At 47.1% G+C, this 22,553-nt stretch overlaps 1 protein-coding gene across 2 annotated transcripts; it reads right to left on the bottom strand.

The window, feature by feature from the left end:
• Positions 1 to 8,243: 8,243 nt before the first annotated feature.
• fgb (fibrinogen beta chain) lies at positions 8,244 to 18,923 on the bottom strand. 2 transcript variants are annotated; one of them, XR_006084255.1, is made up of 12 exons: positions 18,783 to 18,923; positions 17,146 to 17,160; positions 15,803 to 16,009; positions 14,706 to 14,889; positions 13,936 to 14,032; positions 12,993 to 13,117; positions 12,298 to 12,417; positions 11,970 to 12,092; positions 11,724 to 11,851; positions 9,985 to 10,142; positions 8,783 to 9,243; positions 8,244 to 8,736 (listed from the first exon to the last, which is right to left on the bottom strand). XR_006084255.1 is itself a non-coding variant. In XM_042328056.1 (11 exons), exons 1-11 carry the CDS (start codon positions 18,855 to 18,857, stop codon positions 9,012 to 9,014), a joined length of 1,464 nt encoding a protein of 487 aa, XP_042183990.1. In that variant the 5' UTR covers positions 18,858 to 18,923; the 3' UTR covers positions 8,244 to 9,011. The 2 variants fall into 2 exon arrangements, 1 of the variants encoding a protein (XP_042183990.1); XM_042328056.1 differs by having other exon boundaries at positions 8,244 to 9,243.
• Between the last annotated feature and the right edge of the window lie 3,630 nt (positions 18,924 to 22,553).

Here is a 22,553-nt window from a genome sequence, read left to right as displayed (position 1 = left end):
CACTGGCACAGAGAGACAGGAAACACAGGGATAAATACACTGGGGAAAATAAGCGACACCTGGAGGGGGTGGAGACAATCACAGGAAACAGGTGAAGCAGATCAGGGCGTGGCAATTTGGGGTAATAATAGTGCAGTTGATCTACCCCCAATGAAAACTTGGACAGTGAGCATGAATCGCAATTCAAAAGATGGATGTATCAGTACCCAGACTATCAATTACATAAACAACAGAAATGAATTCACAAGGATATGTTCGCTGTCAGTTGACTACAGTAGATATGTTCGCTGTCAGTTGGCTACAGTAGATATGTTCGCTGTCAGTTGGCTACAGTAGATTTGTTCGCTGTCAGTTGACTACAGTAGATATGTTCGCTGTCAGTTGGCTACAGTAGATATGTTCGCTGTCAGTTGGCTACAGTAGATATGTTCGCTGTGTATTATCCCCTATGTGCCATCCTTCGAAGAGGAGGTTATGTTGCACATTCACCAGCATCTCATTTATTAGATCTATTCTGCTGTAATGATCTGATGACACCAACGAGCAACGAGAGATGTGACCTACCGTAGCTCTGATTTTGTCTCGACTCCCCAGAGTGAGAGAGGTGGATGGCTGGTTGACTGAATGGCTGGCTGGCTGGCTGGCTGACTGGATGACTGGCTGGTTGGCTGGCTGGCTGACTGGATGACTGGCTGGTTGGCTGGCTGGCTGACTGGATGACTGGCTGGTTGGCTGGCTGGCTGGCTGACTGGATGACTGGCTGGTTGGCTGGCTGGCTGACTGGATGACTGGCTGGTTGGCTGGCTGGCTGGCTGACTGGATGACTGGCTGGTTGGCTGGCTGGCTGACAGGCTGGCACACACACACTTTGACTGACAGTCCAACGATGAGTTAAAGGAGTGTTAATGAACTTATAATAAAGGACTGCTGTTTTGACCCAGTGGGACAGTCAATATCATAAACTGCGATTATACAGTGCTATATGTATATTTACTTCATTATATGATTATATTATACTATATGTATATTTACTGTTTTATATGATTAGATATAGTGCTCCATGTATATTTACTGCATTATTTGATTATACATAGTACTTTATGTTTATTTACTGCATTCTAATATTATATAGAGTACTATATGTATATTTACTGCATTATATGATTATATATAATACTTTATGTATATTTTCTGCATTATGTTATTATATATAGTACTATATGTATATGTACTACATTATATGATTTTATATATATAGTACTATATATACACTTACTGCATTTTCTGATTATATATAGTACTATATGTATATTTACTGCATTAGATGATTATATATAGAAATATATGTATATTTACTGCCTTATATGATTATATATAGTACTATATGTATATTTACTGCCTTATATGATTATATATAGTACTATATGTATATTTACTGCCTTATATGATTATATATAGTACTATATGTATATTTACTGCATTATATGATTATCTATATTACTATATGTATATTTACTGCATTATATGATTATATATAGTACTATATGTATATTTACTGCATTATATGATTATATATAGTACTATATGTATATTTACTGCATTAGATGATTATATATATAAATATATGTATATTTACTGCCTTATATGATTATATATAGTACTATATGTATATTTACTGCATTCTATGATTATATATATTACTAACTGACCCGAGGACAGGGTAACAACTGACCCGGGGACAGGGTTACAACTGACCTGGGGACAGGGTAACAACTGACCTGGGGACAGGGTTACAACTGACCTGAGGACAGGGTAACAACTGACCCGAGGACAGGGTAACAACTGACCTGAGGACAGTGTACCAACTGACCTGAGGACAGGGTAACAACTGACCTGGGGACAGGGTTACAACTGACCCGAGGGCAGGGTAACAACTGACCTGAGGACAGTGTAACAACTGATCTGAGGACAGGGTAACAACTGACCCGGAGACAGGGTTACAACTGACCCGAGACAGTGTAACAACTGGCCCGAGGACAAAGTAACAACTGACCTGGGGAGAGGGTAACAACTGACCCGGGGACAGGGTTACAACTGACCTGAGGACAGGGTACCAACTGACCTGGGGACAGGGTAACAACTGACCCGGGGGACAGAGTAACAACTGACCTGAGGACAGGGTACCAACTGACCTGGGGACAGGGTAACAACTGACCCGGGGACAGGGTTACAACTGACCTGAGGACAGTGTAACAACTGACCCGAGGACAGGGTAACAACTGACCTGGGGACAGGGTAACAACTGACCTGGGGAGAGGGTAACAACTGACCTGGGGACAGGGTAACAACTGACCAGGGGACAGGGTTACAACTGACCTGAGGACAGTGTAACAACTGATCTGAGGACAGGGTAACAACTGACCTGAGGACAGGGTACCAACTGACCCGGAGACAGGGTTACAACTGACCTGAGGACAGTGTAACAATTGGCCCGAGGACAGGGTAACAACTGACCTGAGGACAGTGTAACAACTGACCTGGGGACAGGGTTACAACTGACCTGAGGACAGGGTAACAACTGACCTGGGGACAGGGTACCAACTGACCCGGGGACAGGGTTACAACTGACCTGGGGACAGGGTAACAACTGACCCGGGGACAGGGTATCAATTGACCTCGGGACAGGGTACCAACTGACCTGAGGACAGGGTAACAACTGACCTGGGGACAGGGTTACAACTGACCTGGGGACAGGGTTACAACTGACCTGGGGACAGGGTAACAACTGACCTGGGGACAAGGTACCAACTGACCTGAGGACAGGGTAACAACTGGCCTGAGGACAGGGTAACAACTGACTTGAGGACAGGGTTACAACTGACCTGGGGACAGGGTAACAACTGACCCGGGGACAGGGTTACAACTGACCTGGGGACAGGGTAACAACTGACCTGGGGACAGGGTAACAACTGACCTGAGGACAGGGTTACAACTGACCTGGGGACAGGGTACCAACTGACCTGGGGACAGGGTTACAACTGACCTGGGGACAGGGTACCAACTGACCTGAGGACAGGGTAACAACTGACCCGGGGACAGAGTAACAACTGACCTGAGGACAGGGTAACAACTGACCTGGGGAGAGGGTAACAAAGACCCGGGGACAGGGTTACAACTGACCTGAGGACAGTGTAACAACTGACCCGAGGACAGGGTAACAACTGACCTGGGGACAGGTAACAACTGACCTGGGGACAGGGTACCAACTGACCTGAGGACAGGGTAACAACTGACCTGGGGACAGGGTACCAACTGACCTGAGGACAGGGTAACAACTGACCTAAGGACAGGGTAACAACTGACCCAAGGACAGGGTAACAACTGACCCGGGGACAGGGTAACAACTGACCCGGGCACAGGGTACCAACTGACTTGAGGACAGGGTACCAACTGACCCAAGGACAGGGTAACAACTGACCTGGGGACAGGGTAACAACTGACCCAAGGACAGGGTAACAACTGACCCGAGGACAGGGTAACAACTGACCTGGGGACAGGGTAACAACTGACCTGGGGACAGGGTAACAACTGACCTGAGGACAGGGTAACAACTGACCTGAGGACAGGGTAACAACTGACCCAAGGACAGGGTAACAACTGACCTGGGGACAGGGTACCAACTGACCTGAGGACAGGGTAACAACTGACCTGAGGACAGGGTAACAACTGACTTGAGGACAGGGTTACAACTGACCTGGGGACAGGGTAACAACTGACCCGGGGACAGGGTAACAACTGACCTGAGGACAGGGTACCAACTGACCTGAGGACAGGGTAACAACTGACCTGAGGACAGGGTAACAACTGACCTGAGGACAGGGTAACAACTGACTTGAGGACAGGGTAACAACTGACCTGGGGACAGGGTACCAACTGACTTGAGGACAGGGTTACAACTGACCTGAGGACAGGGTAACAACTGACCTGGGGACAGGGTACCAACTGACCTGGGGACAGGGTACCAACTGACCTGAGGACAGGGTAACAACTGACCCGGGGACAGAGTAACAACTGACCTGAGGACAGGGTAACAACTGACCTGGGACAGGCTAACAACTGACCAAGGGACAGGGTTACAACTGACCTGGGGACAGGGTAACAACTGACCTGGGGACAGGGTACCAACTGACCTGAGGACAGGGTAACAACTGACCCGGGGACAGAGTAACAACTGACCTGAGGACAGGGTTACAACTGACCTGAGGACAGGGTAACAACTGACCCAAGGACAGGGTAACAACTGACCTGAGGACAGTGTAACAACTGACCTGAGGACAGGGTAACAACTGACCTGGGGACAGGGTAACAACTGACCTGAGGACAGGGTAACAACTGACTTGAGGACAGGGTTACAACTGACCTGGGGACAGGGTAACAACTGATGGGGACAGGGTACCAACTGACTTGAGGACAGGGTACCAACTGACCTGAGGACAGGGTAACAACTGACCTGGGGACAGGGTACCAACTGACTTGAGGACAGGGTTACAACTGATGGGGACAAGGTACCAACTGACCTGGGGACAGGGTAACAACTGACCTGGGGACAGGGTTACAACTGACCTGAGGACAGGGTTACAACTGACCTGAGGACAGGGTAACAACTGACCCAAGGACAGGGTAACAACTGACCTGAGGACAGTGTAACAACTGACCTGAGGACAGGGTAACAACTGACCGGAGGACAGGGTCACAACTGACTTGAGGACAGGGTTACAACTGACCTGGGGACAGGGTAACAACTGACCCGGGGACAGGGTACCAACTGACTTGAGGACAGGGTACCAACTGACCTGAGGACAGGGTAACAACTGACCTAAGGACAGGGTAACAACTGACCCAAGCACAGGGTACCAACTGACCTGGGGACAGGGTACCAACTGAACTGAGGACAGGGTTACAACTGACCTGAGGACAGGGTAACAACTGACCCAAGGACAGGGTAACAACTGACCTGAGGACAGTGTAACAACTGACCTGAGGACAGGGTAACAACTGGCCTGAGGACAGGGTAACAACTGACTTGAGGACAGGGTTACAACTGACCTGGGGACAGGGTAACAACTGACCTGGGGACAGGGTACCAACTGACCTGAGGACAGGGTAACAACTGACCCGGGGACAGGGTATCAATTGACCTGAGGACAGGGTTACAACTGACCTGAGGACAGGGTAACAACTGACCTGAGGACAGGGTAACAACTGACCTGAGGACAGGGTAACAACTGACCTGAGGACAGGGTAACAACTGACCTGGGGACAGGGTACCAACTGACCTGAGGACAGGGTAACAACTGACCCGGGGACAGGGTATCAATTGACCTGAGGACAGGGTTACAACTGACCTGAGGACAGGGTAACAACTGACCTGGGGACAGGGTTACAACTGACCTGGGGACAGGGTAACAACTGACCTGGGGACAGGGTACCAACTGACCTGAGGACAGGGTAACAACTGACCTAAGGACAGGGTAACAACTGACCCAGGGACAGGGTTACAACTGACCTGGGGACAGGGTAACAACTGACCTGGGGACAGGGTACCAACTGACCCGAGGACAGGGTTACAACTGACCTAGGGACAGGGTAACAACTGACCCAGGGACAGTGTTACAACTGACCTGGGGACAGGGTAACAACTGACCTGGGGACAGGGTACCAACTGACCTGAGGACAGGGTTACAACTGACCTGGGGACAGGGTAACAACTGACCTGGGGACAGGGTAACAACTGACCTGGGAACAGGGTAACAACTGACCCGGGGACAGAGTAACAACTGACCTGAGGACAGGGTAACGACTGACCTGGGGACAGGGTTACAACTGACCTGAGGACGGTGTAACAACTGACCCGAGGACAGGGTAACAACTGACCTGGGGACAGTGTAACAACTGACCTGGGGACAGGGTACCAACTGACCTGAGGACAGGGTTACAACTGACCTGAGGACAGGGTAACAACTGACCCAAGGACAGGGTAACAACTGACCTGAGGACAGTGTAACAACTGACCTGAGGACAGGGTAACAACTGGCCTGAGGACAGGGTAACAACTGACTTGAGGACAGGGTTACAACTGACCTGGGGACAGGGTAACAACTGACCCGGGGACAGGGTTACAACTGACTTGAGGACAGGGTTACAACTGACCCGGGGACAGGGTACCAACTGACCTGGGGACAGGGTAACAACTGACCTGGGGACAGGGTTACAACTGACCTGAGGACAGGGTTACAACTGACCTGAGGACAGGGTAACAACTGACCCAAGGACAGGGTAACAACTGACCTGAGGACAGTGTAACAACTGACCTGAGGACAGGGTAACAACTGACCGGAGGACAGGGTAACAACTGACCTGAGGACAGGGTAACAACTGACCTGAGGACAGGGTAACAACTGACCTGGGGACAGGGTAACAACTGACCTGAGGACAGGGTAACAACTGACCTGAGGACAGGGTAACAACTGACCTGAGGACAGGGTAACAACTGACCTGGGGACAGGGTACCAAATGACCTGAGGACAGGGTAACAACTGACTTGAGGACAGGGTTACAACTGACCCGGGGACAGGGTACCAACTGACCCGGGGACAGGGTTACAACTGACCTGGGGACAGGGTAACAACTGACCCGGGGACAGGGTATCAACTGACCTGGGGACAGGGTACCAACTGACTTGAGGACAGGGTTACAACTGACCCGGGGACAGGGTACCAACTGACCCGGGGACAGGGTTACAACTGACCTGGGGACAGGGTAACAACTGACCCGGGGACAGGGTATCAATTGACCTGAGGACAGGGTTACAACTGACCTGAGGACAGGGTAACAACTGACCTGGGGACAGGGTTACAACTGACCTGGGGACAGGGTTACAACTGACCTGGGGACAGGGTAACAACTGACCTGGGGACAGGGCACCAACTGACCTGGGGACAGGGTAACAACTGACCCGAGGACAGGGTTACAACTGACCTAGGGACAGGGTAACAACTGACCCAGGGACAGGGTTACAACTGACCTGGGGACAGGGTAACAACTGACCTGGGGACAGGGTACCAACTGACCTGAGGACAGGGTTACAACTGACCTGAGGACAGGGTAACAACTGACCCGAGGACAGGGTAACAACTGACCTGAGGACAGTGTACCAACTGACCCGAGGACAGGGTAACAACTGACCTGGAGACAGGGTTACAACTGACCCGAGGGCAGGGTAACAACTGACAGGTCGAAAGTATTCTGACACACACACCACACTACACCATAACTCTCTCTATATATACAGCTCTATATCATATTACAATGATAACACCACACTACACCATAACTCTCTCTATATATACAGCTCTATATCATATTACAATGATAACACCACACCACACCATAACTCTCTCTATATATACAGCTCTATATCATATTACAATGATAACACCACACTACACCATAACTCTCTCTCTATATATACAGCTGTATATCATATTACAATGATAACACCACACTACACCATAACTCTCTCTCTATATATACAGCTGTATATCATATTACACTGATAACACCACACTACACCATAACTCTCTCTCTATATATACAGCTGTATATCATATTACAATGATAACACCACACTACACCATAACTCTCTCTCTATATATACAGCTGTATATCATATTACAATGATAACACCACACTACACCATAACTCTCTCTCTATATATACAGCTGTATATCATATTACAATGACAACACCACACTACACCATAACTCTCTCTCTCTCTCTCTCTCTCTCTCTCTATATATATATATATATATATATATATAGTGGGGAGAACAAGTATTTGTGCAATTTATTATTTTTTATATTTTCTAAATATATTTTATATTTATGCAATAAAATGCAAATTAATTACTTAAAAATCATACAATGTGATTATCTGGATTTGTGTTTTAGATTCCGTCTCTCACAGTTGAAGTGTACCTATGGTAAAAATTACAGACCTCTACATGCTTTGTAAGTAGGAAAACCTGCAAAATCGGCAGTGTATCAAATACTTGATCTCCCCACTGTATATATATATATAGATATTTGATTTCACCTTTTACAGGTCACTTCATCCCATTCACATTCCAGGTAAATGATCTGATGGCTGTGAGTTGATACAATGATGACGAGAAAACATGAAATAAGTTCCACAATATGTTTTTATTGAGTAACGTAAGGGACAATCACACACACATCATCACATCACACAGCGACAACACATGTGTTTTTTAAAAATCTTCTTTTAAACTCCTCTTTTTACTTGACTTTTCTCGGTTCAACCTTATAAAAAAAATAATAATTAAGACATCAGGTTCAGGTTTGAAACAACAACATCCCTTTTCTCTCTTTTCGTCTTGCGTCCATGCACCATTTGTTCCTCTGTAGTGTCTTTAAAATAAAGCCCCTATTGAAGTCATTATACGTTTCCTTTAGTGTTTCAGAGATTTAGATCAGATTATGATTATGACACATTGGGGGAAACTGAGTGCTGCTCTCTGTTGGCTCTCACATACAGTACGAACATAGAGAGCCTCCAAGCCAGTACCTTGTTTTCAGTGTTCCGCTTTAAATCAGGGGCTGATTTAGACCTGGGACTACCAGGTGTTCCCCTCTAAATCAGGGGCTGATTAAGACCTAGGACTACCAGGTGTTCCCCTCTAAATCAGGGGCTGATTTAGACCTGGGTCTACCAGGTGGGTACAGTTAATTATCAGGTAGAACAGAAAGTCAGCTACAGACCTCGTAGGGTCAGAGTTGAATCGTCCTGGTTACCCGAAAGGGGTGCAAACCTTTGTTTTTGACCTGATTCAGCTAAAGGTCACTTCCTGTGTCTCTCGGTGTGTCTCTGTGTGTCTCTCGGTGTGTCTGTGTGTGTCTCTGTGTGTGTGTCTGTGTGTGTCCCTGTGTGTCTACCGCGAGACGAAGTAGGGCCTGATCTTCATGCAGATGGCTTTGAGAGAGTACCAGGATCCCTTCCAGTTCATCCACACCATGCCGTCATCCGTCCCGTGTTTTGCCATGTACCGGGTGTAAGCCCCGCCCCAGTAGTAACGGCCGTTTGGATTGGCTGAGTGACACCTGTTGTACCACCAACCACCGCCATCCTCACGGGAGCACTGCTTGGACGGGTCACCTGGGGTCCTGTTAGAGGGGAGGGGGGGGGGAGGGGGGAGAGAGGGGAGGGGGTGGGGGGGGACAGACACAGAGAGAGATGTTTTCATTGACTGAACAAAAATCCCTAAACCAAATGTAATTCTTGGAGGGCTGTGTGTCTGCGGCTTTTCAAACCTCCCCGTACTTGATTGATCAACTAAGGTCTAGGATTACTTAGGACCTCACCTAGTTGTCTAGGTCTTCATTGATTACTTAGGACCTCACCCCTAGTTGTCTAGGTCTTCATTGATTAGTTAGGACCTCACCCCTAGTTGTCTAGGTCTTCATTGATTAGTTAGGACCTCACCCCTAGTTGTCTAGGTCTTCATTGATTACTTAGGACCTCACCCCTAGTTGTCTAGGTCTTCATTGATTAGTTAGGACCTCACCCCTAGTTGTCTAGGTCTTCATTGATTAGTTAGGACCTCCCCTTACCTGGTTGTCTAGGTCTTCATTGATTAGTTAGGACCTCACCTCACCTAGTTGTCTAGGTCTTCATTGATTAGTTAGGACCTCCCCTTACCTGGTTGTCTAGGTCTTCATTGATTAGTTAGAACCTCCCCGCACCTGGTTGTCTAGGTCTTCATTGATTAGTTAGAACCTCCCCTCACCTGGTTGTCTAGGTCTTCATTGATTAGTTAGGACCTCCCCTTACCTGGTTGTCTAGGTCTTTATTGGAAAATAACTAGCAGACATACAGCCCCCACCTCATCCAGCATCATCACATACCAGTTATCGTTGTCTCTGTCGTAGGTGCTGAACATCATTCCATTGTGGATGGTCATGGTCCGGTTCTCTCCAAACAGCGTCGTAGCTCCGTCCAGCATCACGTTACCGGCTGTTCCTGAATACCCATCGATCGCCAATATGTAGTTGGACGTCTCGCCCTGCAATACATTAATAAATCAATCAGGATTTTTTCATACATTAAAAAATAAAAACTTTTTCTCCCCAATTTCGTGACATCAAATTGGTAGTTACAGTCTTGTCCCATACGGACTCGGGAGAGGCGAAGGTCGAGACCCATGCGTCCTCCGAAACACGACCCTACCAAGCCGCACTGCTTTTTGACACACTGCTTGCTTATTAACCTGGAAGCCAGCCGCACCAAAGTGTCGGAGGGAACACTGTACAACGTAGTCAGCGTGCATGCGTCCAGCCCGCCACATGGAGTAGCTAGAGCGTCTGGCTAAACCCTCTCCTAACCCGGACGACGCTGGGACGCCTCATGGGTCTCACGGTCGCGGCCGGCTGCAACAACACAGCCTGTGCCACTCGGGAGGCCTCCCAATTAATCAGGATTTTAATTATCATTATTCACATTTCACAACATTTTCTGTGCAAAGTGCTTTCCAGTAACCCAACTCCAGACCCCAGAGTTCAGAGTTCTAGAATGCCATGCTGCTGCTGGCCGTTTGGGGATCTATTCTGCTGGCCGTTTGGGGATCTATTCTGCTGGCCGTTTGGGGATCTATTCTGCTGGCTATTCGTGGCCGTTTGGGGATCTATTGGCGTTTGGGGATTTATTCTGCTGGCCGTTTGGGGATCCTATTCTGTAGGCCGTTTGGGGATCTATTCTGTAGGCCGTTTGGGGATCTATTCTGCTGGCCGTTTGGGGATTTATTCTGCTGGCCGTTTGGGGATCTATTCTGTAGGCCGTTTGGGGATCTATTCTGCTGGCCGTTTGGGGATCTATTCTGCTGGCCCTTTGGGGATCTATTCTGCTGGCCGTTTGGGAAAAATTTGTTTGGAAAGTGTAGATGTATGGTAAACTGTCTGTCTGTTCCTTGTATAGTAAAGATACTATTACCTGTATGGTAAACTGTTGGTACTGGGCGTGGCTGTGTTACCTGTATAGTAAACTGTTGGTACTGGGTGTGGCTGTGTTACCTGTATAGTAAACTGTTGGTACTGGGCGTGGCTGTGTTACCTGTATAGTAAACTGTTGGTACTGGGCGTGGCTGTGTTACCTGTATAGTAAACTGTTGGTACTGGGCGTGGCTGTGTTACCTGTATAGTAAACTGTTGGTACTGGGCGTGGCTGTGTTACCTGTATAGTAAACTGTTGGTACTGGGCGTGGCTGTGTTACCTGTATAGTGTATAGTAAACTGTTGGTAAACTGTTGGTACTGGGCGTGGCTGTGTTACCTGTATAGTAAACTGTTGGTACTGGGCGTGGCTGTGTTACCTGTATAGTAAACTGTTGGTACTGGGCGTGGCTGTGTTACCTGTATAGTAAACTGTTGGTACTGGGCGTGGCTGTGTTACCTGTATAGTAAACTGTTGGTACTGGGCGTGGCTGTGTTACCTGTATAGTAAACTGTTGGTACTGGGCGTGGCTGTGTTACCTGTATAGTAAACTGTTGGTACTGGGCGTGGCTGTGTTACCTGTATAGTAAACTGTTGGTACTGGGCGTGGCTGTGTTACCTGTATAGTAAACTGTTGGTACTGGGCGTGGCTGTGTTACCTGTATAGTAAACTTTCGGTACTGGGCGTGGACCTTGTTCCCGGACCAATCTTCCATCTCCATGAGGACCTCAGTGGGTCCCTGCTTGGTCAGCTGACTGATGCGGTCGTTACCCAGCCAGTACTCCCCTGTCAAGTGACACAGGCCAAACACACGGTCGGTGACATCATGACTTTACCTCCTAAATTGACTGAATATAAATGTAATTGTTTCCATTGTAATATATTCATATTTCCTTCCTCTCACCTGGAGTGTTGCAATGTCCCTTTCCGACGTTGAAGGCGATATTTCCGAAACCACTGCGGTAGTTGTCCCAACGCCGGCCAAAGTCTACAGAACCATCCTTCCTGTTCTGGATAGTGGTCCAGCCTGGAGGGAGGGGGGGGATAATAAACAGTTCAAATAAAGGATAAATGGATAGATTCTCTCCGATTCCTTTCTCCAAAAGCACTTTTTCACTCCCCCTCATGCATTTAAAAGTTCTAGATATACACAAGCATGGCTGAGAGAGAGAGAGAGAGAGAGAGAGAGAGAGAGAGAGAGAGAGAGAGAGAGAGAGAGAGAGAGCACCAACCTCCTTTCTGTGTGGTCTGGTCACAGTAGACCTTGTAGGGCTGGTAGAAGGAGTCAGGCTGGATCAGATACATCCCAGAATCCCTTCCTCCTTTCCTGAAGATGTCCTCACACTCCTTTCCTGGGGGGAGGGGGAGGGGGGGAGGGGGTGGCAGATAAGTTTAGTCTGATGCCACAGGTGTGATCGGAAGCTCGGTCTTTCGTCCTGGGAAATCAACGTCTTAAGAAATCAATGACTCATGCTCTCATGATGAGAGAATTCCCTATTGGGTGACAGTGATTTTGAAGTGGCAGGCAGGGTCACCTCATCATGAGATTATGAGTCAGACTGACCTACTGTAAGCTACATTTCCACACACAGAACCACCCACAGAACCAACCACCCCAACACACAGAACCACCCACCCACCCACCCACCCACCCACCCACAGAAACACCCACCCACCCACAGAACCACCCACAGAACCAACCACCCCGACACACAGAACCAACAACCCCCACCCACAGAACCACCCACCCGATCCACAGAACCACCCACCCACCTACCCGCCCACAGAACCACCCACAGAACCAACCACCCCGACACACAGAACCAACCACTCCCACCCACAGAACAACTCACCCACAGAACCATCCACGCACAGAACCAACCACCCCGACCCACAGAACCAGCCACCCCACTGTCCGCATCCTCACCAGAGACAACAGGTATGGGGCAGGAGACAGTGCACGGCTCCTTGCATTCTTCCCTCTGGGCCAGGATAGCCTTCTCCACTCTCTGAATCTTCAACCGGATCTTCTCAAGGACCCCTTGAAGAATCCTGACGGAAGAAGAAGACTTTGTTATGCCACCCCTGGTACAATACAGACGCTAACGCTAAGGAAGTGTTTCAGCTGTGACCATAGGATCTCTATGGCAGTGAGTAGATGCTAACGCTAAGGAAGTGTTTCAGCTGTGACCATAGGATCTCTATGACAGTGAGTTGATGCTAACGCTAAGGAAGTGTTTCAGCGTTGATCATAGGATCTCTATGGCAGTGAGTAGATGCTAATGCTAAGGAAGTGTTTCAGCTGTGACCATAGGATCTCTATGACAGTGAGTTGATGCTAATGCTAAGGAAGTGTTTCAGCTGTGACCATAGGATCTCTATGACAGTGAGTTGATGCTAACGCTAAGGAAGTGTTTCAGCTGTGACCATAGGATCTCTATGACAGTGAGTTGATGCTAATGCTAAGGAAGTGTTTCAGCTGTGACCATAGGATCTCTATGACAGTGAGTTGATGCTAACGCTAAGGAAGTGTTTCAGCTGTGACCATAGGATCTCTATGACAGTGAGTTGATGTTTTTCAGCGATGTCTTGAAGATGCTAATAACTGTACCTTGCCCCTCCAATATACACACACACAAACACACACACACACACACACAAACACACACAAACAAACACACACACACAAACACACACACACAAACAAACACACACACACACACACAAACACACACAAACACACACAAACACTACAAACACACACAAACAAACAACACAAACACACACAAAACACACAAACACACACAAACACACACAAACAAACACACACAAACACACACAAACAAACACAAACAAACACACACACACACCTAATGTTAGAAGGGAAGACTGTGTCTATAGCCTCCTTTGCAAAGGCATGCTGGGACTCCAGACTGTCCGTGTACTGACTCACCAGGTCACCATTCTCTGTAGAGGGGGAAAGGGAGATGAGATGGGGAGAGAGGGGTGAGGGAGATGGAAAGGGAGATGAGATGGGGGAGAGAGGGGTGAGGGAGAGGGAAAGGGAGATGAGATGGGGGGGAGGGGAGAGGGAAAGGGGTGAGATGGGGGAGAGGGGGAAAGGGAAAGGCGATGAGATGGGGAGAGAGGGACAGGGAGAGGTATGGGGTACGGGGAGAGCGATGGGGAGAGGGGGAGTTCGGAGGAGATAGAGAGAAGAGAGGAGAGCATGCTTAGTATACTTGGCTAACATATGACAGCACTGTATAAGGTATAAGGTAGTGTATATGTTTAGTAATTGGACAGAGCGGAGAACGTCGGGACACTGTCCACTGTGGGAACGTCGGGACACTGTCCACCGTGAGAACGTCGGGACACTGTCCACTGTGAGAACGTCGGGACACTGTCCACTGTGAGAACGTCGGGACACTGTCCACTGTACATGTTTACTTGTCTTGGGTCATTGTATGTAAATTACATATCTAGCTAGGCCTTACCTAGCTGTGTCTCTCTCTCAGCATGGAGGACATGTCCATATGAAAGTGTGTGTGTGTGTGTGTATTGCTGACTAGTTGTCTCTCTCAGCGCTGAGGACATGTCCATATGAAAGTGTGTGTGTGTGTGTGTGTGTGTATTGTACCGTTGCTGACTAGTTGTCTCTCTCTCAGCGCTGAGGACATGCCGTTTACGTAGTTATAGATGGTGTTAGAGGATCTCGACAGTTCGTCAACATCTTTCTGCATCCTCTTCACTTCATCTTTCACGTTCCTCTCTTGTTTCAGCATGGCTGTCTTCAGCTCACAGCCGGTAGGACACAGCACCCCCTGTAGGGCCGGAGGAGGATGGACACACTGGATAATGTAGATGCTAATGCTAAGGAAGTGTTACCACTGTAAGCATAGGATCATTATGGCAGAGATGGTAGATGCTAATGCTAAGGAAGTGTTACCGCTGTAAGCATAGGATCATTATGGCAGAGATGGTAGATGCTAATGCTAAGGAAGTGTTACCGCTGTAAGCATAGGATCATTATGGCAGAGATGGTAGATGCTAATGCTAAGGAAGTGTTACCGCTGTAAGCATAGGATCATTATGGCAGAGATGGTAGATGCTAATGCTAAGGAAGTGTTACCGCTGTAAGCATAGGATCATTATGGCAGAGATGGTAGATGCTAATGCTAAGGAAGTGTTACCGCTGTAAGCATAGGATCATTATGGCAGAGATGGTAGATGCTAATGCTAAGGAAGTGTTACCGCTGTAAGCATAAGATCATTATGGCAAAGATGGTAGATGCTAATGCTAAGGAAGTGTTATCGCTGAGGAGGAAGACATTAACTAGATACAACACTCTCTAGAGGGTCTGAGGAGGAAGACATTAACTAGATACAACACTCTCTAGAAGGTCTGAGGAGGAAGACTAATCCAGCCTCTTGATAAAGTCTAATGTAATTGATATGATCAATTGTCATTTATTTGAGTCTTTATCTGAGTATGTTTATATATATTGTTTGAAAACATAAATAAACACACACACACACACACACACACACACACACACACACACACACACACACACACACACACACACACACACACACACACACACACACACACACACACACACACACACACACACACACACACACACACACACACACACACACACACACACACACACACACACACACACACACACACACACACACACACACACAAAGAGAGCCTTTACTCTTCACCATTTGTTCTGAGGCATGTGTACACCCTCCAGCCTCCGGTTGCTCATCCTTCTCCTGCGCCGCCACGCCTCTGGCAGGAGCTGCCGTGGGTCGCCCACGGTATTGGCTACCGCCGCTGACGGGAGGGGGGTTGTTGCGGACGGGGGAGTAGGTCTCACTCCCTCTGGACAAGGGACGGTGGCCGCGAGGGTCTACCACTTTTTTGGGCTGAGGGGGGAAAGGGAGAGAAAGAGAGAGAGAGAGACAGACAGAGAGAGAGACAGAGAGCGAGACAGAGAGAGAGACAGAGAGAGAGACAGAGAGAGAGACAGAGAGAGAGACATTGAGCGAGACAGAGAGAGAGAGAGAGAGAGAGAGAGAGGGAGAGAGAGAGAGAGAGAGAGAGACAGAGAGAGAGAGACAGAGAGCGAGAGAGAGAGACAGAGAGCGAGACAGAGAGAGAGACAGAGAGCGAGACAGAGAGAGAGAGAGAAGGAGAGAGAGAGAGACAGAGACAGAGAGAGAGAGAGAGAGAGAGACAGAGAGACAGAGAGAGAGTGAGAAGAGAGACAGAGAGACAGAGAGAGAGAGAGACAGAGAGAGAGAGAGCGAGAGAGAAGAGAGAGAGACAGAGAGACAGAGAGAGAGAGAGAGAGAGAGAGAGAGACAGAGAGAGAGACAGAGAGAGAGAGAGAGAGAGAGAGAGAGACAGAGAGAGAGACAGAGAGAGAGACAGAGAGAGAGAGAGACAGAGAGCGAGAGAGGGAGAGAAAGAGAGAGAGATAGAGACAGAGAGCGAGAGAGGGAGAGAGCGAGAAAATGAATGGTGTTCGCCCTGGGCACTGTTGCAGAGAGATTCAGTGTAAAGACTACGGAACACTGCGAGGGTTGAATTAATCCCCAAATGACACACTATTGAAGGACACACTATTGAAGGACACACTGTTGAATGACACACTATTGAAAGACACACTATTGAATGACGCACTATTGAAGACACACTATTGAAGACACACTATTGAAGACACACTATTGAAGACACACTATTGAAGACACACTATTGAAGACACACTATTGAAGACACACTATTGAAGACACACTATTAAAGACACACTATTGAAAGACACACTATTGAAGACACACTATTGAAGACACACTATTGAAAGACACACTATTGAAGACACACTATTGAAAGACACACTATTGAAGACACACTATTGAAGACACACTATTGAATGACACACTATTGAATGACACACTATTGAAGACACACTATTGAATGACACTATTGAAGACACACTATTGAATGACACACTATTGAAGACACACTATTGAAGACACACTATTGAATGAGCTCCACTTACATCTGTTTTGTCCCCCTGTGAAAGATAAACATAAAAAAAACATTTAAAAAACATGACAAGTTAAACAAATTATCATTCAAAGTGTCTTATAGGCTATAAACATTGAATATGAGAATATCATTATTACACAGTTTGTAATGTACACACCATTGTGGAGGTGGAACACAGAAACCAATGATCATCAACTCTGATTTGAACTCTTATAATACTAATAAATAGCATATTTTATTTATTACTAATAACATGTAGTAAATATATAGTATTTTAGTCCCAACCAGGACTCGAACCAGTGACTGTCAACCCAACATCTTAGCCGTTACACCAAGAGATCCAGACCTCTTGGCAAGGTTGCCAGGTGTTGGGTTGAACCAGTGACTGTCAACCCAACATCTTAGCCGTTACACCAAGAGATCCAGACCTCTTGGCAAGGTTGCCAGGTGTTGGGTTGAACCAGTGACTGTCAACCCAACATCTTAGCCGTTACACCAAGAGATCCAGACCTCTTGGCAAGGTTGCCAGGTGTTGGGTTGAACCATTTGAATGATAGGGGAAAAACATCGACTTTTTTGCCTAAATAAATATCCCGGAACATAATAATGTATAATGAGATGGCCATAAACAGTAGCTGATAATGTTTCATATTTTTTAGAAAGGGCTTTAGTGCTGAGCGATTAACTGAAATGTTATTTTTTCTTTTGTTGAAAACAACTAATTGACCGACGTCTGTGCAACTGTTTCCAAATTCCATTTGATTTTTTTCCTTTATCTTTCTGTGAGTTCAATGTGCAGCTTCTGTTGAGAGAAATCAGATGAAGCCTGAACTGTGCGATGTAGTAGAGGGTTGTAGTTTCCAACAGGTGACTATTCTAACCTTAAGCATGAAGTGATTTCACACGTCTGTGACCAAGAGAAACTGGTCTTTTCTTTCAAACCTATGAAATGATTTAGTATTTGTTCATGTGCTCTAAATCCAGCTGAGAATGTCACAGTGACATGAAAACACAACGGCTGGACTGTCCTCTTTCATTTGCCGTCTCACTCGCTCAGAGGAAGAGATCTACGGGGCAAAACAGACAGATTGTTGACAAATATGTCAACTATATTTCACCTCCAATGTTCAATTTGAAAACATAAATACAGAATGTCTCTCAAATACATCGTTGCAGTTGTTGGTTAGCTAGCTAAGCGAATTTTTAGCCATATTAGCGTAGAATTGACATCAGTCAAAACAAGACATGGTGTCAAGAACAAAATAAAACGAGCTGAAACGAGCCACCTACGATTCCCCACATGGCATCTCCTTGGGATTATTTTTTGCGAGCTACCTGGCCATCCAGAATCATAAGAAAACACGGCCCTCTTCCCCCTTTTTTGAATAGCACGCATCGTTTTCATGGCGTTGTTAGCTAACCTGTCTATAGGCCAGACAATGATGACATGTCACTCCCTATGCAGGGGGTCTGAAACACTACAGGTCCGCTCCACTGAGAGAGTGGAGAGCGGAGAGTGGAAGTCGAAACCTGTTCAGAACTAAGTCAAAGTCCCACATCCAACATCTAAGCGCTAAAGGACTAGTGAAGCCAAAAAAAACAGATTTTCCTATGATTTATACATACAGTATATAGTATATACATTACCAGGTCATATTCGTCATAATCGTCTTGACAACGCACAGCGTAGACACACAGGCAGAGCAGCAGTAGCCGCTTCATGTTGGCGTTAGATGATGGCGGCTCAAAGAAAAGTTTCTGTCTTTGAAGGTGAACTGATTTTCAGTGGAGGACACAGTTATATTTATACCTATCTCAAGCAGGGAGAACCTCCCCCCCTCTCTCTCTCTCTCTCTCTCTCTCTCTCTCTCTCTCTGTCTCTCTCTCTGTCTCTCTCTCTCTCTCTGTCTCTCTCTCTGTCTCTCTCTCTGTCTCTGTCTCTGTCTCTCTCTCTCTCTCTCTGTCTCTGTCTGTCTGTCTCTCTCTCTCTCTCTCTCTCTCTCTCTCTCTCTCTCTGTCTCTCTCTGTCTCTCTCTCTCTCTCTCTCTCTCTCTCTCTCTCTCTCTGTCTCTGTCTCTCTGTCTCTCTCTCTGTCTCTCTCTCTCTGTCTCTCTGTCTCTGTCTGTCTCTCTCTCTCTCTCTCTCTCTCTCTCTGTCTCTCTGTCTCTGTCTCTGTCTCTGTCTCTCTTCAAAGGTCTTTATTAACATGGGAAACATATGTTAACATTGCCAAAAGAAATAAAATAGATAATAAATAAAAGAGAAATAAACAATAAAAAGTGAACAGTGAATATTACACTCACAGAAGATCCAAAAGAATGAAGACATTGTAATGCCATATTATGTCTAGTGCTGTAACGATGTGGAACGATGTGGAAATAGGTCAAGTACAAAAGGGGATAAACCCCCCCCATCTAGACACAGATTTCAGAGTGCTTTAATCTTAACCACTATGGAGGTTGAATGTTAACCTGATCTTAAATCGGGGTCACGTAATGTTTACTGAATATCCCAGAGCAGAACTTTAGAATGGAACTCTATGGGTCAACCTGGATCAGAACTTTAGCATGGTACCCTATGGGTCAACCTGGATCAGAACTTTAGCATGGTACCCTATGGGTCAACCTGGATCAGAACTTTAGCATGGTACCCTATGGGTCAACCTGGATCAGAACTTTAGCATGGTACCCTATGGGTCAACCTGGATCAGAACTTTAGCATGGTACCCTATGGGTCAACCTGGATCAGAACTTTAGCATGGTACCCTATGGGTCAACCTGGATCAGAACAGAATGGAACTCTATGGGTCAACCTGGATCAGAACAGAATGGAACTCTATGGGTCAACCTGGATCAGAACTTTAGCATGGTACCCTATGGGTCAACCTGGATCAGAACTTTAGCATGGTACCCTATGGGTCAACCTGGATCAGAACAGAATGGAACTCTATGGGTCAACCTGGATCAGAACAGAATGGAACTCTATGGGTCAACCTGGATCAGAACTTTAGCATGGTACCCTATGGGTCAACCTGGATCAGAACAGAATGGGACTCTATGGGTCAACCTGGATCAGAACATTAGAATGGGACTCTATGGGTCAACCCGGATCAGAACATTAGAATGGGACTCTATGGGTCAACCCGGATCAGAACAGTATGGTACCCTATGGGTCAACCTGGATCAGAACTTTAGCATGGTACCCTATGGGTCAACCTGGATCAGAACTTTAGCATGGTACCCTATGGGTCAACCCGGATCAGAACATTAGAATGGAACTCTATGGGTCAACCTGGATCAGAACTTTAGCATGGAACTCTATGGGTCAACCCGGATCAGAACATTAGAATGGGACTCTATGGGTCAACCTGGATCAGAACATTAGAATGGAACTCTATGGGTCAACCTGGATCAGAACTTTAGCATGGTACCCTATGGGTCAACCTGGATCAGAACTTTAGCATGGTACCCTTTGGGTCAACCTGGATCAGAACTTTAGCATGGTACCCTATGGGTCAACCTGGATCAGAACTTTAGAATGGGACTCTATGGGTCAACCTGGATCAGAACTTTAGCATGGTACCCTATGGGTCAACCTGGATCAGAACTTTAGTATGGTACCCTTTGGGTCAACCTGGATCAGAACTTTAGCATGGTACCCTTTGGGTCAACCTGGATCAGAACTTTAGTATGGTACCCTTTGGGTCAACCTGGATCAGAACTTTAGCATGGTACCCTTTGGGTCAACCTGGATCAGAACTTTAGTATGGTACCCTATGGGTCAACCTGGATCAGAACTTTAGTATGGTACCCTTTGGGTCAACCTGGATCAGAACTTTAGTATGGTACCCTATGGGTCAACCTGGATCAGAACTTTAGCATGGTACCCTTTGGGTCAACCTGGATCAGAACTTTAGCATGGTACCCTATGGGTCAACCTGGATCAGAACTTTAGCATGGTACCCTATGGGTCAACCTGGATCAGAACTTTAGCATGGTACCCTATGGGTCAACCTGGATCAGAACTTTAGTATGGTACCCTATGGGTCAACCTGGATCAGAACTTTAGTATGGTACCCTATGGGTCAACCTGGATCAGAACTTTAGTATGGTACCCTATGGGTCAACCTGGATCAGAACTTTAGTATGGTACCCTATGGGTCAACCTGGATCAGAACTTTAGTATGGTACCCTATGGGTCAACCTGGATCAGAACTTTAGTATGGTACCCTATGGGTCAATTGAAAAAGAAAAGGAGAGCCACACACTCTAGGAGCTCAGAAGCAATAATTTAATAATGTGATATCACTTTCGAAAGACACGCTGTCTCCACCCTGATGGAATGTCGGTTATTAGGTCATTCAATTATTTCATCTGAGGTTCTCATTTTTCTTTTTCAAGTGTTCTACTCCGCTAGCCAGCACCTCTCCTAAACAGGTGTTCTACTCCGCTAGCCAGCACCTCTCCTAAACAGGTGTTCTACTCCGCTAGCCAGCACCTCTCCTAAACAGGTGTTCTACTCCGCTAGCCAGCACCTCTCCTAAACAGGTGTTCTACTCTGCTAGCCAGCACCTCTCCTAACCAGGTGTTCTACTCTGCTAGCCAGCACCTCTCCTAACCAGGGTTCTACTCCGCTAGCCAGCACCTCTCCTAAACAGGTGTTCTACTCTGCTAGCCAGCACCTCTCCTAACCAGGTGTTCTACTCTGCTAGCCAACACCTCTCCTAAACAGGTGTTCTACTCTGCTAGCCAGCACCTCTCCTAAACAGGTGTTCTACTCTGCTAGCCAACACCTCTCCTAAACAGGTGTTCTACTCTGCTAGCCAACACCTCTCCTAAACAGGTGTTCTACTCTGCTAGCCAGCACCTCTCCTAAACAGGTGTTCTACTCTGCTAGCCAACACCTCTCCTAAACAGGTGTTCTACTCTGCTAGCCAACACCTCTCCTAAACAGGTGTTCTACTCTGCTAGCCAACACCTCTCCTAACCAGGTGTTCTACTCTGCTAGCCAGCACCTCTCCTAACCAGGGTTCTACTCCGCTAGCCAGCACCTCTCCTAAACAGGTGTTCTACTCTGCTAGCCAGCACCTCTCCTAACCAGGTGTTCTACTCTGCTAGCCAACACCTCTCCTAAACAGGTGTTCTACTCTGCTAGCCAGCACCTCTCCTAAACAGGTGTTCTACTCTGCTAGCCAACACCTCTCCTAAACAGGTGTTCTACTCTGCTAGCCAACACCTCTCCTAAACAGGTGTTCTACTCCGCTAGCCAACACCTCTCCTAAACAGGTGTTCTACTCTGCTAGCCAGCACCTCACCTAAACAGGTGTTCTACTCCGCTAGCCAGCACCTCTCCTAAACAGGTGTTCTACTCCGCTAGCCAGCACCTCTCCTAAACACATGTGTGCTTATTTAGTCTCCA

The sequence above is a fragment of the Oncorhynchus tshawytscha genome, linkage group LG10 (assembly GCF_018296145.1).
Source record: "Oncorhynchus tshawytscha isolate Ot180627B linkage group LG10, Otsh_v2.0, whole genome shotgun sequence".
Taxonomy (NCBI): Eukaryota; Metazoa; Chordata; class Actinopteri; order Salmoniformes; family Salmonidae; genus Oncorhynchus; species Oncorhynchus tshawytscha.
The sequence above is the reverse complement of the archived record's forward strand: the minus strand, read 5'-3'. Positions and strand labels throughout refer to the sequence as shown.